The sequence below is a fragment of the Oncorhynchus mykiss genome, chromosome 5, assembly GCF_057628025.1.
Source record: "Oncorhynchus mykiss isolate SJ-2025 chromosome 5, ASM5762802v1, whole genome shotgun sequence".
NCBI lineage: Eukaryota > Metazoa > Chordata > Actinopteri > Salmoniformes > Salmonidae > Oncorhynchus > Oncorhynchus mykiss.
This window is the reverse complement of record NC_143026.1, coordinates 93,987,321-94,015,239: the sequence shown is the minus strand read 5'-3', so window position 1 is coordinate 94,015,239 and position 27,919 is coordinate 93,987,321. Positions and strand designations below refer to the sequence as shown.

Genomic DNA, 27,919 nt, shown 5'->3' with positions numbered 1-27,919 from the left:
TCAAAATGTTAAGACAATTTCTATGTGGGTTTGGTAATATTCCTATCAATCCATTCCTATTGATCTTGACACACCCCCCGTTCCCGTTCAGAACGCAGGACTGTGTGTTCCTGGGTTCAAAGGTCGTACCATATTAAAGGGACTTGACAAGAAACACCCACTGCTCGTTCGCTTCAAGGTGAAAACTTAAAAACAGCCTTCAGGGATTTAAATGTAACCTTTATTTAACTAGGCCAGTCAGTTAAGAACAATTTATTATTTACAACGACGGCCTACAGGGGAACAGTGGGTTAACAGCCTTGTTCAGGGGCAGAGCGGCAGATTTTTACCTCGTCAGCTCCGGGACTCGATCCAGCAACCTTTTGGTTACTGGTCTAAAGCTCGAACCACAAGGCTACCTGCCGCCATGTTACGGAACCATGTTAGGGAGCCAGGAAGGGAGCCATGTTAGGGAGCCATGTTAGGGAGCCATGAAGGGAGCCATGTTAGGGAGCCATGTTAGGGAGCCATGTTAGGAGCCATGTTAGGAGCCATGTTAGGGAGCCATGTTAGGGAGCCATGTTAGGGAGCCATGTTAGGGAGCCATGTTAGGGAGCCATGAAGGGAGCCATGTTAGGGAGCCATGAAGGGAGCCATGTTAGGGAGCCATGTTAGGGATCCATGTTAGGGATCCATGTTAGGAGCCATGTTAGGAGCCATGTTAGGGAGCCATGTTAGGGAGCCATGAAGGGAGCCATGAAGGGAGCCATGTTAGGGAGCCATGTTAGGGAGCCATGAAGGGAGCCATTTTAGGGAGCCATGTTAGGGAGCCATTTTAGGGAGCTATGTTAGGGAGCCATGTTAGGGAGCCATGAAGGGAGCCATGTTAGGGAGCCATGTTAGGGAGCCATGAAGGGAGCCATGTTAGGGAGCCATGAAGGGAGCCATGAAGGGAGCCATGAAGGGAGCCATGAAGGGAGTGTGTGTGTGTGTGCGTGCGAGTGATCCCCACTCACTTGTAATATCATAAACCACCACAGCCACAGTAGAATCTCGTATGTAGGAGGGTATGAGGCTCCTGAAGCGCTCCTGTCCTGCCGTGTCCCACAGCTGCAACCTCACCTGGGGATCAGAGAGACACACCTGGGGATCAGAGAGACACCTGGGGATCAGAGAGACACCTGGGGATCAGAGACACGCCTGGGGATCAGAGACACGCCTGGGGATCAGAGACACGCCTGGGGATCAGAGACACGCCTGGGGATCAGAGACACGCCTGGGGATCAGAGAGACGCCTGGGGATCAGAGAGACACCTGGGGATCAGAGAGACACAAGGGGATCAGAGAGAAATCTGGGGATCAGAAAGACACCTGGGGATCAGAGAGACACACCTGGGGATCAGAGAGACACACCTGGGGATCAGAGAGAGACACCTGGGGATCAGAGAGACACACCTGGGGATCAGAGACACACCTGAGCACTGTCAGATTACTCACCATGTTCACACTGGCGTATTGTACATCACTGGAACGCATATAGTGTGCACACACACACACACACACACACACACACACACACACACACACACACACACAAACACACACACACAAAGTAGTACCAACACAAAGTATATTAACATAAACTCACGCCCCTGTATCCCCATTGACACCTTCTCAATGTCAGGGTAGGTAAAATCCGTGATTCAGCGCAGACAGACATACACACGTTACATTGAATACATTTACATGTCTTATACCGTGGAACATGACATCAATGTCAGGCCTACTTCAAATGATGTGTGTGTGTGTGTGTGTGTGTGTGTGTGTGTGTGTGTGTGTGTGTGTGTGTGTGTGTGTGTGTGTGTGTGTGTGTGTGTGTGTGTGTGTGTGTGTGTGTGTGTGTGTGTGTTTGTGTGTGTGTGTGTGTGTGGACCAATCACTGTATAACCTAAGGGTTTATAACCCACAAACCGTGGACTGCATCCCATTCCCTATGTAGTGCACTACTGAGCCCTATGGGGAATAGGGTGCCATTTGGGACACCTAACTCATCAACAAAAAAAGAAACGTCCCTTTTTCAGGACCCTGTCTTTCAAAGATAATTCGTAAAAATCCAAATAACTTCACAGATCTTCATTGTAAAGGGTTTAAACACTGTTTCCCATGCTTGTTCAATGAACCATAAACAATGAATGAACATGCACCTGTGGAACGGTCGTTAAGACACAAACAGCTTACAGACGGTAGGCAATTAAGGTCACATTTATGACAACTTAGGACACTAAAGAGGCCTTTTTACTGACTCTGAAAAATACCAAAATAAAGATGCCCAGGGTCCCTGCTCGTCTGCGTGAACGTGCCTTAGGCATGCTGCAAGGAGGCATGAGGACTGCAGATGTGGCCAGGGCAATAAATTGCAATGTCCGTACTGTGAGATGCCTAAGACAGGGCTACAGGGAGACAGGACGGACAGCTGATCGTCCTCGCAGTGGCAGACCACGTGTAACAACACCTGCACAGGATTAGTACATTTGAACATCACACCTGAGGGACAGGTACAGGATGGCAACAAAAACTACCTGAGTTACACCAGGAACGCACAATCCCTCCATCATCTAACACACCTGTAAATCTAACACATCTGTATATCTAACACACCTGTAAATCTAACACATCTGTATATCTAACACACCTGTAAATCTAACACACCTGTAAATCTAACACACCTGTAAATCTAACACACCTGTAAATCTAACACACCTGTAAATCTAACACACCTGTATATCTAACACACCTGTATATCTAACACACCTGTAAATCTAACACACCTGTAAATCTAACACACCTGTATATCTAACACACCTGTAAATCTAACACACCTGTAAATCTAACACACCTGTATATCTAACACACCTGTATATCTAACACACCTGTATATCTAACACACCTGTAAATCTAACACACCTGTATATCTAACACACCTGTATATCTAACACACCTGTATATCTAACACACCTGTATATCTAACACACCTGTAAATCTAACAGACCTGTATATCTAACAGACCTGTAAATCTAACACACCTGTAAATCTAACACACCTGTAAATCTAACACACCTGTATATCTAACACACCTGTATATCTAACACACCTGTAAATCTAACACACCTGTAAATCTAACACACCTGTAAATCTAACACACCTGTAAATCTAACACACCTGTATATCTAACACACCTGTAAATCTAACACACCTGTATATCTAACACACCTGTAAATCTAACACACCTGTATATCTAACATACCTGTAAATCTAACACACCTGTATATCTAACACACCTGTAAATCTAACACACCTGTATATCTAACACACCTGTAAATCTAACACATCTTTAAATCTAACACACCTGTATATCTAACACACCTGTATATCTAACACACCTGTAAATCTAACACACCTGTATATCTAACACACCTGTAAATCTAACACATCTTTAAATCTAACACACCTGTATATCTAACACACCTGTAAATCTAACACACCTGTAAATCTAACACACCTGTATATCTAACACACCTGTAAATCTAACACACCTGTATATCTAACACACCTGTATATCTAACACACCTGTATATCTAACACACCTGTAAATCTAACACACCTGTATATCTAAAACACCTGTATATCTAACACACCTGTATATCTAACACACCTGTATATCTAACACACCTGTAAATCTAACACATCTTTAAATCTAACACACCTGTAAATCTAACACATCTTTAAATCTAACACACCTGTATATCTAAAACACCTGTATATCTAACACACCTGTATATCTAACACACCTGTATATCTAACACACCTGTAAATCTAACACACCTGTATATCTAAAACACCTGTATATCTAACACACCTGTATATCTAACACACCTGTAAATCTAACACACCTGTATATCTAACACACCTGTATATCTAACACACCTGTATATCTAACACACCTGTAAATCTAACACACCTGTATATCTAAAACACCTGTATATCTAACACACCTGTATATCTAACACATCTTTAAATCTAACACACCTGTATATCTAACACACCTGTATATCTAAAACACCTGTATATCTAAAACACCTGTATATCTAACACACCTGTATATCTAACACACCTGTATATCTAAAACACCTGTATATCTAACACACCTGTATATCTAACACATCTTTAAATCTAACACACCTGTATATCTAACACACCTGTATATCTAAAACACCTGTATATCTAAAACACCTGTATATCTAACAGACCTGTATATCTAAAACACCTGTATATCTAACACACCTGTATATCTAACACATCTTTAAATCTAACACACCTGTATATCTAACACACCTGTATATCTAAAACACCTGTATATCTAAAACACCTGTATATCTAACACACCTGTATATCTAACACACCTGTAAATCTAACACACCTGTATATCTAACACACCTGTAAATCTAACACACCTGTATATCTAACATACCTGTATATCTAACACACCTGTAAATCTAACACACCTGTATATCTAACACACCTGTATATCTAACACTGAGGTGACGATATTGCACAGGGACAAGGTGTGGACCTGGTGTTGACATTGAAACGGCAGTTTAGATTGAGCTACTTACCGTTCGGTCTTCCAAGTACATCGTTTTTGATAGGAAGTCTATTCCGATTGTGGCCTGAAATGAGAAGAAAATGGTGTTAACGGCCTTGAGGACTGTGGAGTGTTAACGGCCTTGAGGACTGTGGAGTGTTAACGGCCTTGAGGACTGTGGAGTGTTAACGGCCTTGAGGACTGTGGAGTGTTAACGGCCTTGAGGACTGTGGAGTGTTAACGGCCTTGAGGACTGTGGAGTGTTAACGGCCTTGAGGACTGTGGAGAGTTAATGGCCTTGAGGACTGTGGAGTGTTAACGGCCTTGAGGACTGTGGAGTGTTAACGGCCTTGAGGACTGTGGAGAGTTAATGGCCTTGAGGACTGTGGAGGACCCAGTACAGTATAGTAGATATGACTGAGCCCAGTACAGTAGATATCTGACTGAACCCAGTACAGTACAGTAGCAGTAGATATCTGACTGAACCCAGTACATTACAGTAGATATCTGACTGAACCCAGTACAGTACAGTAGATATCGGACTGAAGCCAGTACAGGACAGTACAGTACAGAATATATCTGACTGAACCCAGTACAGTACATATCTGACTGAACCCAGTACAGTATAGTAGATATCTGACTAAAGCCAGTACAGTACATAATATATCTGACTGAACCCAGTACAGTACAGTAGATATCTGACTGAAGCCATTACAGAATATATCTGACTGAACCCAGTACAGTAGATATCTGACTGAAGCCAGTACAGGACAGTACAGTACAGAATATATCTGACTGAACCCAGTACAGTAGATATCTGACTGAAGCCAGTACAGGACAGTACAGTACAGAATATATCTGACTGAACCCAGTACAGTATAGTAGATATCTGACTGAACCCAGTACAGTACAGTACAGTAGATATCTGACTGAACCCAGTACAGTAGATATCTGACTGAACCCAGTACGGTACAGTAGATATCTGACTGAACCCAGTACAGTAGATATCTGACTGAACCCAGTACAGTATAGTAGATATCTGACTGAACCCAGTACAGTGCAGTACAGTAGATATCTGACTGAACCCAGTACAGTAGATATCTGACTGAACCCAGTACGGTACAGTAGATATCTGACTGAACCCAGTACAGTAGATATCTGACTGAACCCAGTACGGTAGATATCTGACTGAACCCAGTACGGTACAGTAGATATCTGACTGAACCCAGTACAGTAGATATCTGACTGAACCCAGTACGGTAGATATCTGACTGAACCCAGTACGGTACAGTACAGTAGATATCTGACTGAACCTAGTACAGTAGATATCTGACTGAACCCAGTACAGTAGATATCTGACTGAACCCTGTACAGTACAGTAGATATCTGACTGAACCCAGTACAGTAGATATCTGACTGAACCCTGTACAGTACAGTAGATATCTGACTGAACCCAGTACAGTAGATATCTGACTGAACCCTGTACAGTACAGTAGATATCTGACTGAACCCAGTACAGTACAGTAGATATCTGACTGAACCCAGTACAGTAGATATCTGACTGAACCCTGTACAGTACAGTAGATATCTGACTGAACCCAGTACAGTAGATATCTGACTGAACCCAGTACAGTAGATATCTGACTGAACCCTGTACAGTACAGTAGATATCTGACTGAACCCTGTACAGTACAGTAGATATCTGACTGAACCCAGTACGGTAGATATCTGACTGAACCCAGTACGGTACAGTAGATATCTGACTGAACCCAGTACGGTACAGTAGATATCTGACTGAACCCAGTACAGTAGATATCTGACTGAACCCAGTACAGTAGATATCTGACTGAACCCAGTACAGTAGATATCTGACTGAACCCAGTACAGTAGATATCTGACTGAACCCAGTACGGTAGATATCTGACTGAACCCAGTACAGTAGATATCTGACTGAACCCAGTACAGTAGATATCTGACTGAACCCAGTACAGTAGATATCTGACTGAACCCAGTACAGTAGATATCTGACTGAACCCAGTACAGTAGATATCTGACTGAACCCTGTACAGTACAGTAGATATCTGACTGAACCCAGTACGGTAGATATCTGACTGAACCCAGTACAGTAGATATCTGACTGAACCCAGTACGGTAGATATCTGACTGAACCCAGTACGGTACAGTAGATATCTGACTGAACCCAGTACAGTAGATATCTGACTGAACCCAGTACAGTAGATATCTGACTGAACCCAGTACAGTAGATATCTGACTGAACCCAGTACGGTACAGTAGATATCTGACTGAACCCAGTACAGTAGATATCTGACTGAACCCAGTACAGTAGATATCTGACTGAACATGGTACACTACATATCTGATGGGGTTAGCCTTGTGTACAGTCGGAGCGGCCAGGCGATTGTGTCTAATCCTGCCAATAGACCTGATGCTGAACATGTACTGACGTACTCAGAATATCTGATAGGAAGCTACACATGATTTCAAGAAGCTGCTTCTGTGCATTGCATCTTCTACATTCGTAGCAGATTATAGCAATTAATATGAATAGCTAACGAATCTATCATCTTTACACATTATTGTTAGATAATGCCAGCAGAGGGGTAGATTAACGTCTACACAAAACATTAAGAATACCTTATTAATATTGAGTTGGATTCTACAAGGTGTCGAAAGCGTTCACCAGGGATGCTGGTCCATGTTGACTCCAATGCTGCCTACAGTTGGGTCAAGTTTCCTGGATGTCCATTGGGTGGTGGACCATTCTTGATACAAACAGGAAACTGTTGAGCGTGAAAAACCCAGCAGCGTTGCAGTTCTTGACACCAACCGTTGTGCCTGGCACTTACTACCTCGTTCAAAGGCACTTCAATATTTTGTCTGGCCCATTCACCCTCTGAATGGCACACACACACAATCCATGTCTCAATTGTCCCGAGGCTTTAAAATCCTTCTTTAACCTGTCTCCTCCCCTTCACCTCCACTGATTGAAGTGGATTTAGGTGACATCAATAAGGGATCATAGACTTCACCTGGATTCACCTGGTCGGTCGATGTCATGGGAAGAACAGAGTGTTCATAATGTTTTTTAACAGCAAACACTGGAAAACGATGACTAATACACTGGCAGTGTAATGTATTGTACATGGGGAATGGCATAGTCCAGAATAATAATGAACAGTAATCCACTAGTCTTATATTGTTCCCTAATCACTAAACCTGCAGTGTGGAGCCTCGAAGACAGGGGAGACTGTGCTATTAGAGCCTGCAGTATTAGAGCCTGCAGTATTAGAGCCTGCACTATTAGAGCCTGCACTATTAGAGCCTGCAGTATTAGCCTCTGCAGTATTAGATTCTTCAGTATTAGAGCCTTCAATATTAGAGCCTGCCGTATTAGAGCCTGCAGTATTGGAGCCTGCACTATTAGAGCCTTCGCTATTAGAGCCTGCAGTATTAGAGCCTGCAGTATTGGAGCCTGTAGTATTAGAGCCTGCAGTATTAGAGCCTGCAGTATTAGAGCCTGCAGTATTGGAGCTTGCCGTATTAGAGCCTGCAGTATTAGAGCCTGCAGTATTAGAGCCTGCAGTATTGGAGCCTGCAGTATTAGCGCCTGCAGTATTAGAGCCTGCAGTAATAGCGCCTGCAGTAATAGCGCCTGCAGTATTAGAGCCTGCAGTATTAGAGCCTGCAGTATTAGAGCCTGCAGTATTAGAGCCTGCAGTATTGGAGCCTGCAGTATTGGAGCCTGCAGTATTGGAGCCTGCAGTATTGGAGCTTGCAGTATTAGAGCCTGCCGTAATAGTGCCTGCAGTGTTAGAGCCTGCAGTATTAGAGCCTGCAGTATTGGAGCCTGCAGTATTGGAGCTTGCAGTATTAGAGCCTGCAGTATTAGAGCCTGCAGTATTGAAGCCTGCAGTATTGGAGCTTGCAGTATTAGAGCCTGCAGTATTAGAGCCTGCAGTATTAGAGCCTGCAGTAATAGAGCCTGCAGTATTAGAGCCTGCAGTATTAGAGCTTGCAGTATTAGAGCCTGCAGTATTGGAGCCTGCAGTATTGGAGCCTGCAGTATTGGAGCTTGCAGTATTAGAGCCTGCAGTAATAGTGCCTGCAGTGTTAGAGCCTGCAGTATTAGAGCCTGCAGTATTGGAGCCTGCAGTATTGGAGCTTGCAGTATTAGAGCCTGCAGTATTAGAGCCTGCAGTATTGAAGCCTGCAGTATTGGAGCTTGCAGTATTAGAGCCTGCAGTATTAGAGCCTGCAGTATTAGAGCCTGCAGTAATAGAGCCTGCAGTATTAGAGCCTGCAGTATTAGAGCCTGCAGTATTGGAACCTTCAGTATTAGAGCCTGCAGTATTAGAGCCTGCAGTATCAGAGCCTGCAGTATCAGAGCCTGCAGTATTGGACACAGTGCTGCTGCCCAGCGGGGTACCCCCTGCCTGGTCTGCCCACTCCAACAGAACTGGCCACCAGCAGCTTGATCTCGATCCCATTACCCTGTCGATGCCAGCCACTGCGGAGGGCAGTAATACTCACTCAGGCTCCTCTGGCATTAGGAGCATTACTTAATATATGTATCCTTCTTCTCTATTCTCCCACAGCCAGATCATCTAGACTCTCACTGTAACCTAATTGTCTCTAGATAAAGAATAAAGAAATATCTAAAACATAGTGCAGGACGATGGTCATCTATCAAGAAAGCTCTTTAGTCAGATTGGGTTGAAAACCCTGAAGGAGATGTGTTACGAAGTCTTTGAATTAAATAGCGTGATGAAATGAAGGGATCAAACAGTTGGCATTCCTCAATATTAGATAAAGTCATGTTGAAAGCAAAGCCACAGAGGTGTTTGTTGTTTTAATTTTGAACGGCAGAGCCAGTCATCCTCTCTGGGTTATATATAGAATGCCACACACTGTGCTGCGCTGCACAAACAGACTCCCATGCAGACTAAATAATTCAGTAACTCTTTCATTATTAACCAATCACACATCATCGTTAAAGAAAGCCCCAGCTTCCGGATCCTGCATGGCCTCTCAACCAATGACTGCTGGGGGGAGAGGGAATCAACCAATTACTGCTGGAGGAAGAGATAATCAACCAATGACTGCTGGGAGAAGAGGGATTGAACCAATGATCGCTGGGAGAAGAGGGATTGAACCAATGATCGCTGGGAGAAGAGGGATTGAACCAATGATCGCTGGGAGAAGAGGGATTGAACCAATGAGCGCTGGGAGAAGAGGGATTTAAAAAAATTATCGCTGGGAGAAGAGGGATTTAAAAAATGATCGCTGGGAGAAGAGGGATTTAACCAATGATCGCTGGGAGAAGAGGGATTGAACCAATGATCGCTGGGAGAAGAGGGATTTAACCAATGATCGCTGGGAGAAGAGGGATTGAACCAATGATCGCTGGGAGGAGAGGGATTGAACCAACGATCGCTGGGAGAAGATGGGGAACAGAACGGTTCTAATATCAGGAAAGAGATTTGTTCTGAATTAGAACCCCAGGCACCATTAGCCAGAAAGTGAAATGTGTGTTTTTTTTTCATAAGGGTTGTAGGAAATAGAGAACTGCATTCCAGTCGGCATTTTTCATGCTGCGGGCAGTCAGACAGACGACTTTGGAATGGAAATATTTTTGTTTTCCCGCAGGTTAGTTGGAAACGGTCATCTTTTTGCTTTGTATGCATTAGCCTACCTATTGTATTAAAATAAAATAAAAATTGTTTGTTTCATTATTCAGACAGAATTCACTGCGTCAACTTCTCCTCTCCTAGTTTGGGGTGGTAGTTCAAGTGTGTCTAGTATGTCTGGTCTCATCGAAATACTGTAGAGTAGGGTGTCTACATGGGGTGGAGAATCACGTGACAGTAAATTTAAATATGAAATTAACTTAAATATGATGCAACTGTAATTTACGACAGTGTCTGTCAATACATTTTCTGATAATGGAAAGAAGTGGAAGGTACTCAAACCAAAAGCAATCAGAAAATGGAATCATCATTGAAAAGGAAAATGGCGAATGTTGCGTCCTGGTATTAATGGCCCATTTATTTGTCTCCTAAAAGGTACGTATGCTATATCCTCTATGCAAAACATAGCAAGTGTCGCTGTTAGCATACTTGTTGCTTCCAGTTCAGTAGACATACAGTGGCTTTCGAAAGTATTTACCCCCCCCCCCCCCCTTGGCATTTCTCCTATTTTGTTGGGGGGTGAATACTTGGGGGGTTGGGGGGGGGGTGTATCACAGTTGGGGGGGTGTATCATTTCATTTACACAACATGCCTACCACTTTGAAAATGCAAAAATACATTTTAATTGTGAAACAAAAAAGAAATAAGGCAAAAAAAAATCTGAAAACTTGAGCGTGCATTCACCCCCCAAAGTCAATACTTTGTAGATCCACCTTGTATAGCAATTACAGCTGCAAGTCTCTTGGGGTATGTCTCTTTAAACTTGGCACATCCAGCCACTGGGATTGTTGCCCGTTCTTCAAGGCAAAACTTCAAGTTGGATGGGTTCCACTGGTGTACAGCAATCTTTAAGACATACCACAGATTCTCAATTGGATTGAGGTCTGGGCTTTGACTAGGCCATTCCAAGACATTTAAATGTTTCCCCTTAAACCACTTGAGTGTTGCTTTAGCAGTATGCGTAGGGACCTCTGTCCCAGTCTCAAATCTCTGGAAGACTGAAACAGGTTTCCCTCAAAAATATCCCTGTATTTAGCACCATCAATCATTCCTTCAATTCTGACCAGTTTCCCAGTCCCTGCCGATGAAAAACATCCCCACAGCATGATGCTGCAACCACCATGCTTCACTGTGGGGATGTTATTCTCGGGGTGATGAGAGGTGTTGGGTTTGTGCCAGACATAGCGTTTTCCTTGATGGCCAAAAAGCTACATTTTAGTCCCAGAGTACCTTCTTCCATATGTTTGGGGACTCGCCCACATGCCTTTTGGCGAACACCAAATATGTTTGCTTATTTTTTTCTTTAAGTAATGGCTTTTTTCTGGCCACTCTTCCGTAAAGCCCAGCTCTGTGGAGTGTACGGCTTAAAGTGGTCCTATGGACAGATTCTCCAATCTCTGCTGTGGAGCTTTGCAGCTCCTTCAGGGTTATCTTTGGACTCTTTGTTGCCTCTCTGATTAACGCCCTCCTTGCCTGGTCCGTGAGTTTTGGTGGGCGGCCCTCTCTTGGCAGGTTTGTTTCCTCTCTGATTAATGCCCCCCTTGCCTGGTCTGTGAGTTTTGGTGGGCGGCCCTCTCTTGGCAGGTTTGTGGTGCCATATTCGTTCCATATTTAATAATGGATTTAATGGTGCTCCGTGGGATGTTCAAAGTTTCATATACAGTGCCTTGCGAAAGTATTCGGCCCCCTTGAACTTTGCGACCTTTTGCCACATTTCAGGCTTCAAACATAAAGATATAAAACTGTATTTTTTTGTGAAGAATCAACAACAAGTGGGACACAATCATGTAGTGGAACGACATTTATTGGATATTTCAAACTTTTTTAACAAATCAAAAACTGAAAAATTGGGTGTGCAAAATTATTCAGCCCCCTTAAGTTAATACTTTGTAGCGCCACCTTTTGCTGCGAGTACAGCTGTAAGTCGCTTGGGGTATGTCTCTATCAGTTTTGCACATCGAGAGACTGACATTTTTTCCCATTCCTCCTTGCAAAACAGCTCGAGCTCAGTGAGGTTGGATGGAGAGCATTTGTGAACAGCAGTTTTCAGATTCTCGATTGGATTCAGGTCTGGACTTTGACTTGGCCATTCTAACACCTGGATATGTTTATTTTTGAACCTTTCCATTGTAGATTTTGCTTTATGTTTTGGATCATTGTCTTGTTGGAAGAGAAATCTCCATCCCAGTCTCAGGTCTTTTGCAGACTCCATCAGGTTTTCTTCCAGAATGGTCCTGTATTTGGCTCCATCCATCTTCCCATCAATTTTAACCATCTTCCCTGTCCCTCCTGAAGAAAAGCAGGCCCAAACCATGATGCTGCCACCACCATGTTTGACAGTGGGGATGGTGTGTTCAGGGTGATGAGCTGTGTTGCTTTTACGCCAAACATAACGTTTTGCATTGTTGCCAAAAAGTTCAATTTTGGTTTCATCTGACCAGAGCACCTTCTTCCACATGTTTGGTGTGTCTCCCAGGTGGCTTGTGGCAAACTTTAAACAACACTTTTTATGGATATCTTTAATAAATGTCTTTCTTCTTGCCACTCTTCCATAAAGGCCAGATTTGTGCAATATACGACTGATTGTTGTCCTATGGACAGAGTCTCCCACCTCAGCTGTAGATCTCTGCAGTTCATCCAGAGTGATCATGGGCCTCTTGGCTGCATCTCTGATCAGTCTTCTCCTTGTATGAGCTGAAAGTTTAGAGGGACGGCCAGGTCTTGGTAGATTTGCAGTGGTCTGATACTCCTTCCATTTCAATATTATCGCTTGCACAGTGCTCCTTGGGATGTTTAAAGCTTGGGAAATCTTTTTGTATTCAAATCCGGCTTTAAACTTCTTCACAACAGTATCTCGGACCTGCCTGGTGTGTTCCTTGTTCTTCATGATGCTCTCTGCGCTTTTAACGGACCTCTGAGACTATCAGAGTGCAGGTGCATTTATACGGAGACTTGATTACACACAGGTGGATTGTATTTATCATCATTAGTCATTTAGGTCAACATTGGATCATTCAGAGATCCTCACTGAACTTCTGGAGAGAGTTTGCTGCACTGAAAGTAAAGGGGCTGAATAATTTTGCACGCCCAATTTTTCAGTTTTTGATTTGTTAAAAAAGTTTGAAATATCCAATAAATGTCGTTCCACTTCATGATTGTGTCCCACTTGTTGTTGATTCTTCACAAAAAATACAGTTTTATATCTTTATGTTTGAAGCCTGAAATGTGGCAAAAGGTCGCAAAGTTCAAGGGGGCCGAATACTTTCGCAAGGCACTGTACTTTTTTATAACCCAACCCTGATCTGTACTTCTCCACAACTTTGTCCCTGACCTGTTTGGAGAGATCCTTGGTCTTCATGGTGCTGCTTGCTTGGTAGTGCCCCTTGCTTAGTGGTGTTGCAGACTCTGGGGCCTTTCAGAACAGGTGTATATATACTGAGACATATATATCATGTGACAGATCATCAGCAGATTGCACACAGGTGGACTTTATTTAACTAATGATGTGACTTCTGAAGGTGATTGGTTGCTCCAGATGTTATTTAGGGGCTTCATAGCAGAGGGGGTGAATACATATGCACACACCACTTTTACAGTTTTTCAGTTTTTTCAATATTTTAAAACATTTTTTTCACTTCACCAATTGGGACTATTTTGTGTATGTTCATTATATGAAATCCAAATAATAATCCATTGAAATTAGAGGTTGTAATGCAACAAAATAGGAAAAACGGCAAGGGGGGGATGAATACTTTTGCAAGGCCTGCGAGATCAGGTGCGCGTGCTGTCTCAATTAAATACAGCAGGCTATATAGCCTATGTATGTGCAGTTATCTGGGCAGTTGTAAGGAAATATGTTTAGGCTATAGTTTACTACATCGCCTAGAAATAAATATTGATCACCCATATTTCTCAGTCTGAAAATCGTCTCACTCCTAAAAAAAATATAGTAGGCTATAAAAACAAATATCGCAAGTGAAATCAATTTTACCTCTAGAATGAAGAATAGCTAGAATCTTCTATGTATCTACAGTAACCATGTTATCTAACTTCCTCTTTTAAGGGTATCAAAATGGGGAGGTGGACTGTCAGGTCCATCCATAGTGGCATCTTTCATGCTGTATCTACCAGTGTTCATGTATCTACCAGTATTAATTTATCTACCAGTGTTCATGTATCTACCAGTGTTCATGTATCTACCAGTGTTCATTTATCTACCAGTGTTCATTTATCTACCAGTGTTCATTTATCTACCAGTGTTCATTTATCTACCAGTGTTAATTTATCTACCAGTATTAATTTATCTACCAGTGTTAATTTATCTACCCGTATTAATTTATCTACCAGCGTTAATTTATCTACCAGTATTAATTTATCTACCAGTGTTAATTTATCTACCAGTGTTAATTTATCTACCAGTATTGGTGGAGCTAAGTCAGACAACCAGGAATCAATAGGACCATTTCTCTGATAACAACCAATGGCATTGGCCTTGGAATGTTCCAGCCAACAACTTTTTTTCTTCTCAATCATTGATTACCTTAAAAAAAAAAGAAAAAGGAACTGTAGCTTCAGAACAGAAGGCCGGGATGACATCGGTCGATAAATAAAAGGCGGATTTATACGTGGTCTAACGTCGTGTCTGTAGACAAATGAGAATTCGACAAGTGTCTCTGGTCAAAATAACATTACATTTATACTCTGTCTGTTAGACCGTCAATGTGAGTTTCTGTTTTCTTGTCGCACAGACATGAAACAGTTTCAACGTTGACTCTGTCGTTGCGACGGCGTCAATAAATTCTACAGACAGAATGTTCTGCTTTTTTGTGTTGTCACATTCACAACTGTAAATTAGCCTTTTTTTGTGTGTTTTTTTGCTTGTCATTACCTTGTAAATAATGATCTTGTAATTCATTATTGCTATAGATATGTTGTGCTCATCATTTTTGAACAGGCTAGCCAGCTAGCTAGCTAACAAGCTAGCAATGAACCAAAACATTTTTTCAAAAGTTGCTTTTAGTTGCCTGGCTTGCTGGATGAACATATTGTAGTTACATTTTTAAACAGATTTGTTTATTTGTGTTCAAACAGAGCAGGTATGCTATTCGAACCGCCAGTCTGCCGATGTCATGCAAACTGTCGTTTTTGGTGTTTAGAATTTTGTTCCTAACGACGACGACAAGTTTGATGTCGGACTGCAATAGAATGTCCATGATGTCACTGGGACAACTGTCCACAAACATGTGGACAGACAGACTGTAAACCAACCTTCTGATGTACATTTAATGACATGTACGGTATATCACAGTATAGTCAGTACAGTCGACAGTTGGGAGTCTAATCAATACGCTTCTGAGTCCACCCTGCAAGGTCTTAAAAAAGTTATATATTGACGTGTGATAGACAGATTTGAATGCAACACATCCTGTTGTATCGACCGGTGCGGAACTACAAACGCAGACACAGGCAGAACTAGTTGTCTGGCCCGAACAGAGAATACAGTTGTCTGTTTGATAGAAGAGGATATGGAGCACTCTGTGCCTCCAGCAGCAGACAGGATCAATGGACCTATTGGAGATCACTACCCTGACCAATAGGGTGTGTCTGAAATGACAACCTATATCCCATACGTATGTGCACTACGTTTTTACCAAAGACCTAATACAGACCCTGTTCAAACGTAGTGCGCTATATAGGGACTAATGTGCCATTATGTCAACACCCATAGACTACCCTACTGTCTAATAGGTCTCCTGTCCCGACCCATTTTCTAAATGGCCCCGGTATCCAGGACGATCCTGTAGTAACCAATCAGACTCGGCACTTCAAGAGCCTGAACGACTTCTACTAGAGAGCACGGTTCAGTTTACACCTGCTGCCTAATTTCCTCCGTTGTAGAAGCTCTGAGTCGTCACGACGACGCAAAGAGACTGTGATGTCACAGCACCACTACACACACACACACACACGGGAGTTAGACACACAGAGTTTCTTATGGAACTAAAACAACAACAAAAAATAAGGGCTTTAGGTGGTGGGCGTGGCAGGAGCCGTGGTATGTACTGGTATGTACTGGTATGTACTGGTATGTACTGGTATGTACTGGTATGCAACAGTACGGGCAGGGAAAAGGCTAGTGACGTCATCCGGGAGATCAGGGAGTAGGAAATCCGATAGGCTAAAGTACAGGCAGGGAATAGGCTATTTATTTATTTATTTATTTTTAATTTCACCTTTATTTAACCAGGTAGGCTAGTTGAGAACACCTTTATTTAACCAGGTAGGCTAGTTGAGAACACCTTTATTTAACCAGGTATGCTAGTTGAGAACAAGTTCTCATTTACAACTGCGACCTGGCCAAGATAAAGCATAGCAGTGTGAACAGACAACACAGAGTTACACATGGAGTAAACAATTAACAAGTCAATAACACAGTAGAAAAAAAAGGGGAGTCTATATATACATTGTGTGCAAAAGGCTTGAGGAGGTAGGCGAATAATTACAATTTAGCAGATTAACACTGGAGTGATAAATGATCAGATGGTCATGTGCAGGTAGAGATACTGATGTGCAAAAGAGCAGAAAAGTAAATAAATATAAACAGTATGGGGATGAGGTAGGTAAAATTGGGTGGGCTATTTACCGATAGACTATGTACAGCAGGTACACAAAAGGTGTCGTTAGTGAGGCAGGCGAAAACTATCATACACAGGAGGATTAAATTACAGGGAAAACCATGAGCACCAACTAGGAGTCACAAAACAAACAATACCTCACAGTGATGGGGTGCACAGAACTGAACTAAATAGTGTGTGATAATGACACACAGGTGTGTGAACAGGTGATCAGAATTCAGGTGATTGGGATCTGGAGAGTGAGCTGCTTTCAGTGGATCTACGTGTTTGAGAGTGTGATCTGGAGAGTGAGCTGAGTTCAGGGGATCTACGTGTTTGAGAGTGTGATCTGGAGAGTGAGCTGAGTTCAGGGGATCTATGTGTTTGAGAGTGTGATCTGGAGAGTGAGCTGAGTTCAGGGGATCTACGTGTTTGGGAGTGTGATCTGGAGAGTGAGCTGAGTTCAGGGGATCTACGTGTTTGAGAGTGTGATCTGGAGAGTGAGCTGAGTTCAGGGGATCTACGTGTTTGAGAGTGTGATCTGGAGAGTGAGCTGCGTTCAGGGGATCTATGTGTTTGAGAGTGTGATCTGGAGAGTGAGCTGAGTTCAGGGGATCTACGTGTTTGAGAGTGTGATCTGGAGAGTGAGCTGAGTTCAGGGGATCTATGTGTTTGAGAGTGTGATCTGGAGAGTGAGCTGAGTTCAGGGGATCTATGTGTTTGAGAGTGTGATCTGGAGAGTGAGCTGAGTTCAGGGGATCTATGTGTTTGAGAGTGTGATCTGGAGAGAGAGCTGAGTTCAGGGGATCTACGTGTTTGAGAGTGTGATCTGGAGAGTGAGCTGCGTTCAGGGGATCTATGTGTTTGAGAGTGTGATCTGGAGAGTGAGCTGAGTTCAGGGGATCTACGTGTTTGAGAGTGTGATCTGGAGAGTGAGCTGAGTTCAGGGGATCTATGTGTTTGAGAGTGTGATCTGGAGAGTGAGCTGAGTTCAGGGGATCTACGTGTTTGAGAGTGTGATCTGGAGAGTGAGCTGAGTTCAGGGGATCTACGTGTTTGAGAGTGTGATCTGGAGAGTGAGCTGAGTTCAGGGGATCTACGTGTTTGAGAGTGTGATCTGGAGAGTGAGCTGAGTTCAGGGGATCTACGTGTTTGAGAGTGTGATCTGGAGAGTGAGCTGAGTTCAGGGGATCTACGTGTTTGAAAGTGTGATCTGGAGAGTGAGCTGAGTTCAGGGGATCTATGTGTTTGAGAGTGTGATCTGGAGAGTGAGCTGCGTTCAGGGGATCTACGTGTTTGAGAGTGTGATCTGGAGAGTGAGCTGAGTTCAGGGGATCTACGTGTTTGAGAGTGTGATCTGGAGAGTGAGCTGAGTTCAGGGGATCTATGTGTTTGAGAGTGTGATCTGGAGAGTGAGCTGAGTTCAGGGGATCTATGTGTTTGAGAGTGTGATCTGGAGAGTGAGCTGCGTTCAGGGGATCTAAGTGTTTGAGAGTGTGATCTGGAGAGTGAGCTGAGTTCAGGGGATCTACGTGTTTGTGAGTTGGAGAGTGAGCTGAGTTCAGGGGATCTATGTGTTTGAGAGTGTGATCTGGAGAGTGAGCTGAGTTCAGGGGATCTACGTGTTTGTGAGTTGGAGAGTGAGCTGAGTTCAGGGGATCTATGTGTTTGAAAGTGTGAGTTGGAAGCAGACATTACCGTTTTAGTCATTTTAGTTAACATTGAAAGCAGTTTACTATATCCAGAAAATTCATGCACAAAAAATATATCTATACAATATATATATATATATTTTAAAAAATTCGTTATTTTTTTTTTTTTTTTTTTTTTTTTTTTTTCACTGTTTGGACAAAAAAAACACTCAAAGACTTCAATCCCTGCATAATACACAGGGAGTCTGAATGATATAGCTCTTCATCATGTCTCCCCACGGCCAACTCCCAAACACACACACAGTTCAAGACAACGTATTCCATATTTAGAGCCATGATTTCAGATTGCTCAAGTGAACAGAAAACCTGTTTTTCTTTGAAAAACAGATAACGCAACACCTCACGGGTACAACGCCTCTCCCCTATTTAAAACCTATATGTTTTGTGAGTATGTATTGATACATAGGCTGCAGTATGTGGTGTGACATTTTAAATGTATGTAGTTCTGTCCTTGAGCTGTTCTTGTCTATTAATGTTCTGTATTATGTCATGTTTCATGTGGACCCCAGGAAGAGTAGCTGCTGCTTTCACTACAGCTAATGGGGATCCTAATAACATACTACATGCACGCACTACACCGGCAAACTCTCTCTCTCTCTCTTTCTGTTCTCTCTCTCTCTCTCTCTCTCTGTCTCTCTCTCTCTCTCTCTCTTTCTGTTCTCTCTCTGTCTCTCTCTCTCTGTCTCTCTCTCTGTCTCTCTCTGTCTCTCTATTCTCTCTCTATCTGTCTCTCTCTCTCTCTCTCTCTTTCTATTCTCTCTTTCGATTCTCTCTCTCTCTCCCTCTCTCTTTCTATTCTCTCTCTGTCTCTCTCTCTTTCTATTCTCTCTCTGTCTCTCTATCTGTCTCTCTCTCTCTCCCTCTCTCTTTCTATTCTATCTCTATCTGTCTCTCTCTCTCTCTCTTTCTATTCTCTCTCTGTCTCTCTCTATCTCTCTCTCGCTTTCTATTCTCTCTCTCTCTCCCTCTCTCTTTCTATTCTCTCTCTGTCTCTCTATCTCTCTCTCTCTCTCTCTCTCTTTCTATTCTCTCTCTGTCTCTCTCTCTTTCTACTCTCTCGCTGTCTCTCTCTTTCTACTCTCTCTCTCTCTTTCTCTCTCTCTCTCTCTCTCTCTCTAGCTGCTGTGATGTCACACTGTGGAATTTCACCCAGGAGATATGGGAGTTTATCAAAATTGGGTTTGTTTTTGAATTCTTGGTGGATCTGTGTAATCAGAGGGAAATATGTCTCTAATATGGTCATACATTGGGCAGGAGGTTAGGAAGTGCAGCTCAGTTTCCACCTCATTGTGTGGGCAGTGTGCACATAGCCTGTCTTCTCTTGAGAGCCATGTCTGCTTACAACTGCCTTTCTCAATAGCAAGGCTATACCCACTGAGTCTGCACATAGCCTGTCTTCTCTTGAGAGCCAGGTCTGCATTTGGCAGCCTTTCTCAATAGCAAGGCTATGCTCACTGAGTCTGTACATTGTCAAAGCTTTCCTTAAGGTTGGGTCAGTCACAGTGGTCAGGTATTCTGCCACTGTGTACTCTCTGTTTAGGGCCAAATAGCATTCTAGTTTGCTCTGTTTTTTTGTTAATTCTTTCCAATGTGTCAGCTTTCGGAAAAGCTGACCACGACTCCATTTTGTTGATCCCTGCCTACAGACAGAAACTAAAACAAGAGGCTCCCACGCTGAGGTCTGTCCAACGCTGGTCCGACCAAGCTGACTCCACACTCCAAGACTGCTTCCATCACGTGGACTGGGAGATGTTTCGTATTGCGTCAGATAACAACATTGACGAATACGCTGATTCGGTGTGCGAGTTCATTAGAACGTGCGTTGAAGATGTCGTTCCCATAGCAACGATTAAAACATTCCCTAACCAGAAACCGTGGATTGATGGCAGCATTCGTGTGAAACTGAAAGCGCGAACCACTGCTTTTAATCAGGGCAAGGTGTCTGGTAACATGACCGAATACAAACAGTGCAGCTATTCCCTCCGCAAGGCTATCAAACAAGCTAAGCGCCAGTACAGAGACAAAGTAGAATCTCAATTCAACGGCTCAGACACAAGAGGCATGTGGCAGGGTCTACAGTCAATCACGGACTACAGGAAGAAACCCAGCCCAGTCACGGACCAGGATGTCTTGCTCCCAGGCAGACTAAATAACTTTTTTGCCCGCTTTGAGGACAATACAGTGCCACTGACACGGCCTGCAACGAAAACATGCGGTCTCTCCTTCACTGCAGCCAAGGTGAGTAAGACATTTAAACGTGTTAACCCTCGCAAGGCTGCAGGCCCAGATGGCATCCCCAGCCGCGCCCTCAGAGCATGCGCAGACCAGCTGGCCGGTGTGTTTACGGACATATTCAATCAATCCCTATACCAGTCTGCTGTTCCCACATGCTTCAAGAGGGCCACCATTGTTCCTGTTCCCAAGAAAGCTAAGGTAACTGAGCTAAATGACTACCACCCCGTAGCACTCACATCCGTCATCATGAAGTGCTTTGAGAGACTAGTCAAGGACCATATCACCTCCACCCTACCTGACACCCTAGACCCACTCCAATTTGCTTACCGCCCAAATAGGTCTACAGACGATGCAATCTCAACCACACTGCACACTGCCCTAACCCATCTGGACAAGAGGAATACCTATGTGAGAATGCTGTTCATCGACTACAGCTCGGCATTCAACACCATAGTACCCTCCAAGCTCGTCATCAAGCTCGAGACCCTGGGTCTCGACCCCGCCCTGTGCAACTGGGTACTGGACTTCCTGACGGGCCGCCCCCAGGTGGTGAGGGTAGGCAACAACATCTCCTCCCCGCTGATCCTCAACACTGGGGCCCCACAAGGTTGCGTTCTGAGCCCTCTCCTGTACTCCCTGTTCACCCACGACTGCGTGGCCACGCACGCCTCCAACTCAATCATCAAGTTTGCGGACGACACAACAGTGGTAGGCTTGATTACCAACAACGATGAGACGGCCTACAGGGAGGAGGTGAGGGCCCTCGGAGTGTGGTGTCAGGAAAACAACCTCACACTCAACGTCAACAAAACTAAGGAGATGATTGTGGACTTCAGGAAACAGCAGAGGGAACACCCCCCTATCCACATCGATGGAACAGTAGTGGAGAGGGTAGCAAGTTTTAAGTTCCTCGGCATACACATCACAGACAAACTGAATTGGTCCACTCACACAGACAGCATCGTGAAGAAGGCGCAGCAGCGCCTCTTCAACCTCAGGAGGCTGAAGAAATTCGGCTTGTCACCAAAAGCACTCACAAACTTCTACAGATGCACAATCGAGAGCATCCTGGCGGGCTGTATCACCGCCTGGTATGGCAACTGCACCGCCCTCAACCGTAAGGCTCTCCAGAGGGTAGTGAGGTCTGCACAACGCATCACCGGGGGCAAACTACCTGCCCTCCAGGACACCTACACCACCCGATGTCACAGGAAGGCCATAAAGATCATCAAGGAAATCAACCACCCGAGCCACTGCCTGTTCACCCCGCTATCATCCAGAAGGCGAGGTCAGTACAGGTGCATCAAAGCTGGGACCGAGAGACTGAAAAACAGCTTCTATCTCAAGGCCATCAGACTGTTAAACAGCCACCACTAACACTGAGTGGCTGCTGCCAACACACTGACACTGACTCAACTCCAGCCACTTTAATAATGGGAATTGATGGGAAATGATGTAAATATATCACTAGCCACTTTAAACAATGCTACCTTATATAAATGTTACTTACCCTACATTATTCATCTCATATGCATACGTATATACTGTACTCTATATCATCGACGGTATCCTTATGTAATACATGTATCACTAGCCACTTTATACTATACTATGCCACTTTGTTTACATACTCATCTCATTTGTACATACTGTACCCGATACCATCTACTGTATCTTGCCTATGCTGCTCTGTACCATCACTCATTCATATATCCTTATGTACATATTCTTTATCCCCTTACACTGTGTACAAGACAGTAGTTTTGGAATTGTTAGTTAGATTACTTGTTATTACTGCATTGTCGGAACTAGAAGCACAAGCATTTCGCTACACTCGCATTAACATCTGCTAACCATGTGTATGTGACAAATAAAATTTGATTTGATTTGATTTGATTTTAATTATCTTTGTGTTTTCTCATGATTTGGTTGGGTCTAATTGTGTTTCTGTCCTGGGGCTCTGTAGGGTGTGTTTGTGTTTGTGAACAGAGCCCCAGGACCAGCTTGCTTAGGGGACTCTTCTCCAGGTTCATCTCTCTGTAGGTGATGGCTTTGTTATGGAAGGTTTGTGAATCACTTCCTTTTAGGTGGTTGTAGAATTTAACGGCTCTTTTCTGGATTTTGATAATTAGTGGGTATCGGCCTAATTCTGCTCTGCATGCATTATTTGGTGTTCTACGTTGTACACAGAGGATATTTTTGCAGAATTCTGCATGTCTCTCTCTTTCTACTCTCTCTGTCTCTCGCTCGCTCTCTTTCTACTCTCTCTGTCTTTCTACTCTCTCTCTTTCTCTCTCTCTTTCTACTCTCTCTCTCTTTCTACTCTCTCTTTCTACTCTCTCTCTTTCTCTCTCTCTCTTTCTACTCTCTCTCTCTTTCTACTCTCTCTCTTTCTACTCTCTCTCTCTTTCTACTCTCTCTCTCTCTTTCTACTCTCTCTCTCTCTCTCTCTCTCTCTTTCTACCCTCTCTCTGTCTCACTCTCTCTCTCTCTGTCTCTCTCTCTCTCTTTCTACTCTCTCTCTGTCTCTGTCTGTCTCTCTCTCTTTCTACTCTCTCTCTCGTTCTACTCTCTCTCTCGTTCTACTCTCTCTCTCTCTTTCTACTCTCTCTCTCTCTCTCTCTTTCTACTCTCTCTCTGTCTGTCTCTCTCTCTGTCTCTCTCTCTCTCTCTTTCTACTCTCTCTCTCTCTCTCTTTCTACTCCCTCTCTCTCTTTCTACCCTCTCTCTGTCTCTCTCTCTCTCTCTTTCTACTCTCTCTCTGTCTCTCTGTCTCTCTCTCTCTCTGTCTCTCTCTCTCTCTCTCTCTCTCTCTCTTTCTACTCTCTCTCTGTCTCTGTCTGTCTCTCTCTCTCTCTCTCTCTCTCTCTCTCTCTCAATACACCAGACACTTTCAGACCTCCAAAGGTCCAGAGCGTCTGTCTTGTCACAGGCCAGTGCCCAGCTCTGTATGTCTGAGTGACAGCTCAGTCTGAGCAGCTCACCCTGAGCCTTTTAGTGTGTTCTGCCAGGCAGAGAGACTTCCTGCCAGGTGCTGACGCCTGCCTCTGTCTGTCTCTCTGTCTGTCTCTCTCTCTCTACTCTGTGTCTGTGTCTGTGTCTGTGTCTGTGTCTGTGTCTGTGTCTGTCTGTCTGTCTCTCTCTCTATCTGGTGCCAGCCCCTCCAATTTAAGGGGCTGTATTGTCAGGGGAATCATATGTTTACATTGCCAAAGCAGGTTAAACAGATACTAAACAAAAGTGAAATAAACAATAAAAATGAACAGTAAACATTACACTTACAAAAGTTCCAAATGAATAAAGACATTTCAAATGTCATATTATGTCTATATACACACACATATATATATATATATATATATATATACAGTGTTGTAACAATGTACAAATGGTTAATGGTACACAAGGGAAAATAAATCAACATAAATATGGGTTGTATTTACAATGGTGTTTGTTCTTCACTGGTTGACCTTTTCTTGTGGCAACAGGTCACACACAAATCTTGCTGCTGTGATGTCACACTGTGGTATTTCACCCAGTAGATATGGGAGTTCATTAAAATTGGGTTTGTTTTTTAATTATTTGTGCCATACCAGGCAGTGATGTAACCTGTCAGGATGCTCTCGATGGTGCAGCTGAAAAACCTTTTGAGGACCTGAGACCCCTACACAAATCTTTTCAGTCTCCTGAGGGGGAATAGGCTTTGTCGTTCCCTCTTCACGACTGTCTTGGTGTGTTTGGACCATGTTAGTTTGTTGGTGATGTGGAGACCAAGGAACTTGAAGCTCTCAACCTGCTCCACTACAGCCCCGTCGATGAGAATGGGGATGTACTCGGTCCTCTTTTTCCTGTAGTCCACAATCATCTCCTTTGTCTTGATCACGTTGAGGGAGAGGTTGTTGTCATGGCACCACATAGCCAGGTCTCTGGCCTCCTTCCTATAGGCTGTCTCATCGTTGTCGGTCAGTCACAGTGGTCAGGTATTCTGCCACTGTGTACTCTCTGTTTAGGGACAAATAACATTCTAGTTTGCTCTAGTTTTTTTTGTAAATTATTTTCAATGTGTCAAGTAATTATCTATTTGTTTTCTCATGATTTGGTTGGGTCTAATTGTGTTAATGTCCTGGGGCTCTGTAGGGTGTGTTTGTGTGAACAGAGCCCCAGGACCAGCTTGCTTAGGGGACTCTTTTCCAGGTTCATCTCTCTGTAGGTGATGGCTTTGTTATGGGAGGTTTGGGAATCAAACCACCTTTTAGGTGGCTGTAGAATTTAACGTCTCTTTTCTGGATTTTGATAATTGTTGGGTATCGGCCTAATTCTGCTCTGCATGCATTATTTGGTGTTTTACGGTGTACACAGAGGATATTTTTGCAGAATTCTGCATGAGTCTCAATTGGTGTTTGTCCCATTTTGTGAAGTCTTGGTTGGTGAGCGGACCCCAGACCTCACAACCATAAAGGGCAATGGGTTCTATAACTGATTCAAGTATTTTTAGCCAGATCCTAATTGGTATCTTGAATTTTATGTTCCTTTTGATGGCATAGAAGGCCCTTCTTGCTTTGTCTCAGATCGTTCACAGCTTTGTGGAAGTTACCTGTTGGTGCTGATGTTTAGGACAAGGTATGTATAGTTTGTGTGCTCTAGGGCAACGGTGTATAAATGGAATTAGTATTAATGGTCTTGGCAACTGGACATTTTATACTAAGAGCTGCTACATTAAGAGATGCTACACTAAGAGCTGCTACATTAAGAGCTGCTATACTAAGAGCTGCTACATTTAGAGCTGCTACATTTAGAGCTGCTATACTAAGAGCTGCTACATTAAAAGCTGCTACATTAAAAGCTGCTACATTAAGAGCTGCTACACTAAGAGCTGCTACACTAAGAGCTGCTACATTAAGAGCTGCTACACTAAGAGCTGCTACATTAAGAGCTGCTACACTAAGAGCTGCTACATTAAGAGCTGCTACACTAAGAGCTGCTACACTAAGAGCTGCTACACTAAGAGCTGCTACATTAAGAGCTGCTACACTAAGAGCTGCTACATTTAGAGCTGCTACATTAAGAGCTGCTACACTAAGAGCTGCTACATTAAGAGCTGCTACATTAAGAGCTGCTACATTAAGAGCTGCTACATAAGAGCTGCTACATTAAAAGCTGCTACATTAAGAGCTGCTACACTAAGAGCTGCTACATTAAGAGCTGCTACACTAAGAGCTGCTACACTAAGAGCTGCTACACTAAGAGCTGCTACACTAAGAGCTGCTACACTAAGAGCTGCTACATTAAGAGCTGCTACATTAAGAGCTGCTACATTAAGAGCTGCTACACTAAGAGCTGCTACATTAAGAGCTGCTACATTAAGAGCTGCTACACTAAGAGCTGCTACATTAAGAGCTGCTACACTAAGAGCTGCTACATTAAGAGATGCTACACTAAGAGCTGCTACATTAAGAGCTGCTACATTAAGTGTGTATAAATAAGCAGACTGTAATCAGGCTGAGTTACATTTGTGGCCTTGTGACAGGGCAAGGTAGAGAAGGACACACACACACACACACTCTCTCTCTCTTTTTGTCTCTCTCTCTCTGATAAAAAACGACACATTATAATTCCTTGTTAACAATTCTCCTGGAGCGACCATGCTGCTCCTCCTCTCCCCGACAGTTAAGAGACCTGGATCAAGCTCTCCCTAAAATAAACCCTAGTCAAGAGAGGGTTTCACAGAGAAAGCCCTGGTTTCAAAGAGCCATAGTACTGCTTTAATTCGAATTCAGCCCCTCACACACACACACAACAACAAACACACACACACACACACACACACACACACACAGAGAGAGAAGAAGAAAAAAAAGACACCAACTTTGAACAGTCGTTCTGGAGCGAGTCTGAGTTCCAAATGGCACCCTATCCCCTATATAGCGCTTTACTTTTACCGATAAGAGCCCTGGGCCCTGGTACGCTACGAAGGGGATAGGGGACAGAGACATCTCTGTCTTCATTCAGGACTCCCGAATCCAGGGATAGAAGGGGATACAGTGTGCATTGTTAGAGCTACAGACGCTCTAAGCTACCAGAAAAGCATCTCATCCACTCACAATAAATCATCCAAATCTCATTACAACATAGCACTGTGGATTTACACTGAACTATGAACGGGGGAGTCTTCCACATCTTCTCCTCATGGGGGAAGTGGTGAGATAGTGAGGGAACGCTTTGTTGGTTACAAAAAAAACATTCTCTAAATCAAGTCCATATGGCACCCTATCGCCTATTATAGTGTACGACTAGCCTATGGGGCTCTGGTCAAAAGTATTGCATTATATAGGCGATAGGGTGCCATTTGGGATCGATCTCAAATCAGGTCCCAGCTGAGATGCTGCTGCCTGTTTCACTCTGAATTATCAGACTGGGTTGTCTGTCTGATGGTGTGTGCTGTCTGTCTGATGGTGTCTTGTCTGTCTGATGGTGTCTTGTCTGTCTGATGGTGTCTTGTCTGTCTGATGGTGTGTGCTGTCTGTCTGATGGTGTGTGCTGTCTGTCTGATGGTGTGCTGTCTGTCTGATGGTGTGCTGTCTGTCTGATGGTGTGCTGTCTGTCTGATGGTGTGCTGTCTGTCTGATGGTATGTGTCTGTCTGATGGTGTGTAATCCTTGTTATCATCACTGACTGAATGTAAACATTGACTGTTATGAGAAGTAGAGAGTAATGGTTCTAGACTCAATTCACTTCATACGGCACCAACTCTGTCATTCTGACGTGACAAGGCAAACACATTATTCATTTGAATTTCTCTAGCAATGTGCTGCTCATCATGAACAGAGAGGAGACCACCAGTAAACAATAAGGAGGAGAGGAGAGGAGAGGAGAGGAGAGGAGAGGAGAGGAGAGGAGAGGAGAGGAGAGGAGAGGAGAGGAGAGGAGAGGAGAGATAAGATGAGAGGAGAAGATGGGGAGGAGTTGATGAGGTGGGGGAGGAGAGGATGAGGTGGGGGAGGAGAATAGGATGAGGTGGGGGAGGAGAAG

General features: G+C 43.7%; 1 protein-coding gene across 1 annotated transcript in view; it reads right to left on the bottom strand.

The window, feature by feature from the left end:
* The window catches only part of LOC118964702 (ras-related protein Rab-6B), a 154,521-nt gene that overhangs the window by 64,163 nt on the left and 62,439 nt on the right, over nt 1-27,919 (bottom strand). Inside the window, exons 3-4 of the mRNA XM_036978938.2 lie at nt 4,653-4,706; nt 996-1,101 (exon numbers count right to left, since the gene is read on the bottom strand). Coding sequence (XP_036834833.1) covers nt 996-1,101; nt 4,653-4,706 — 160 coding nt within the window. The remainder of the gene's footprint in view (nt 1-995; nt 1,102-4,652; nt 4,707-27,919) is intronic.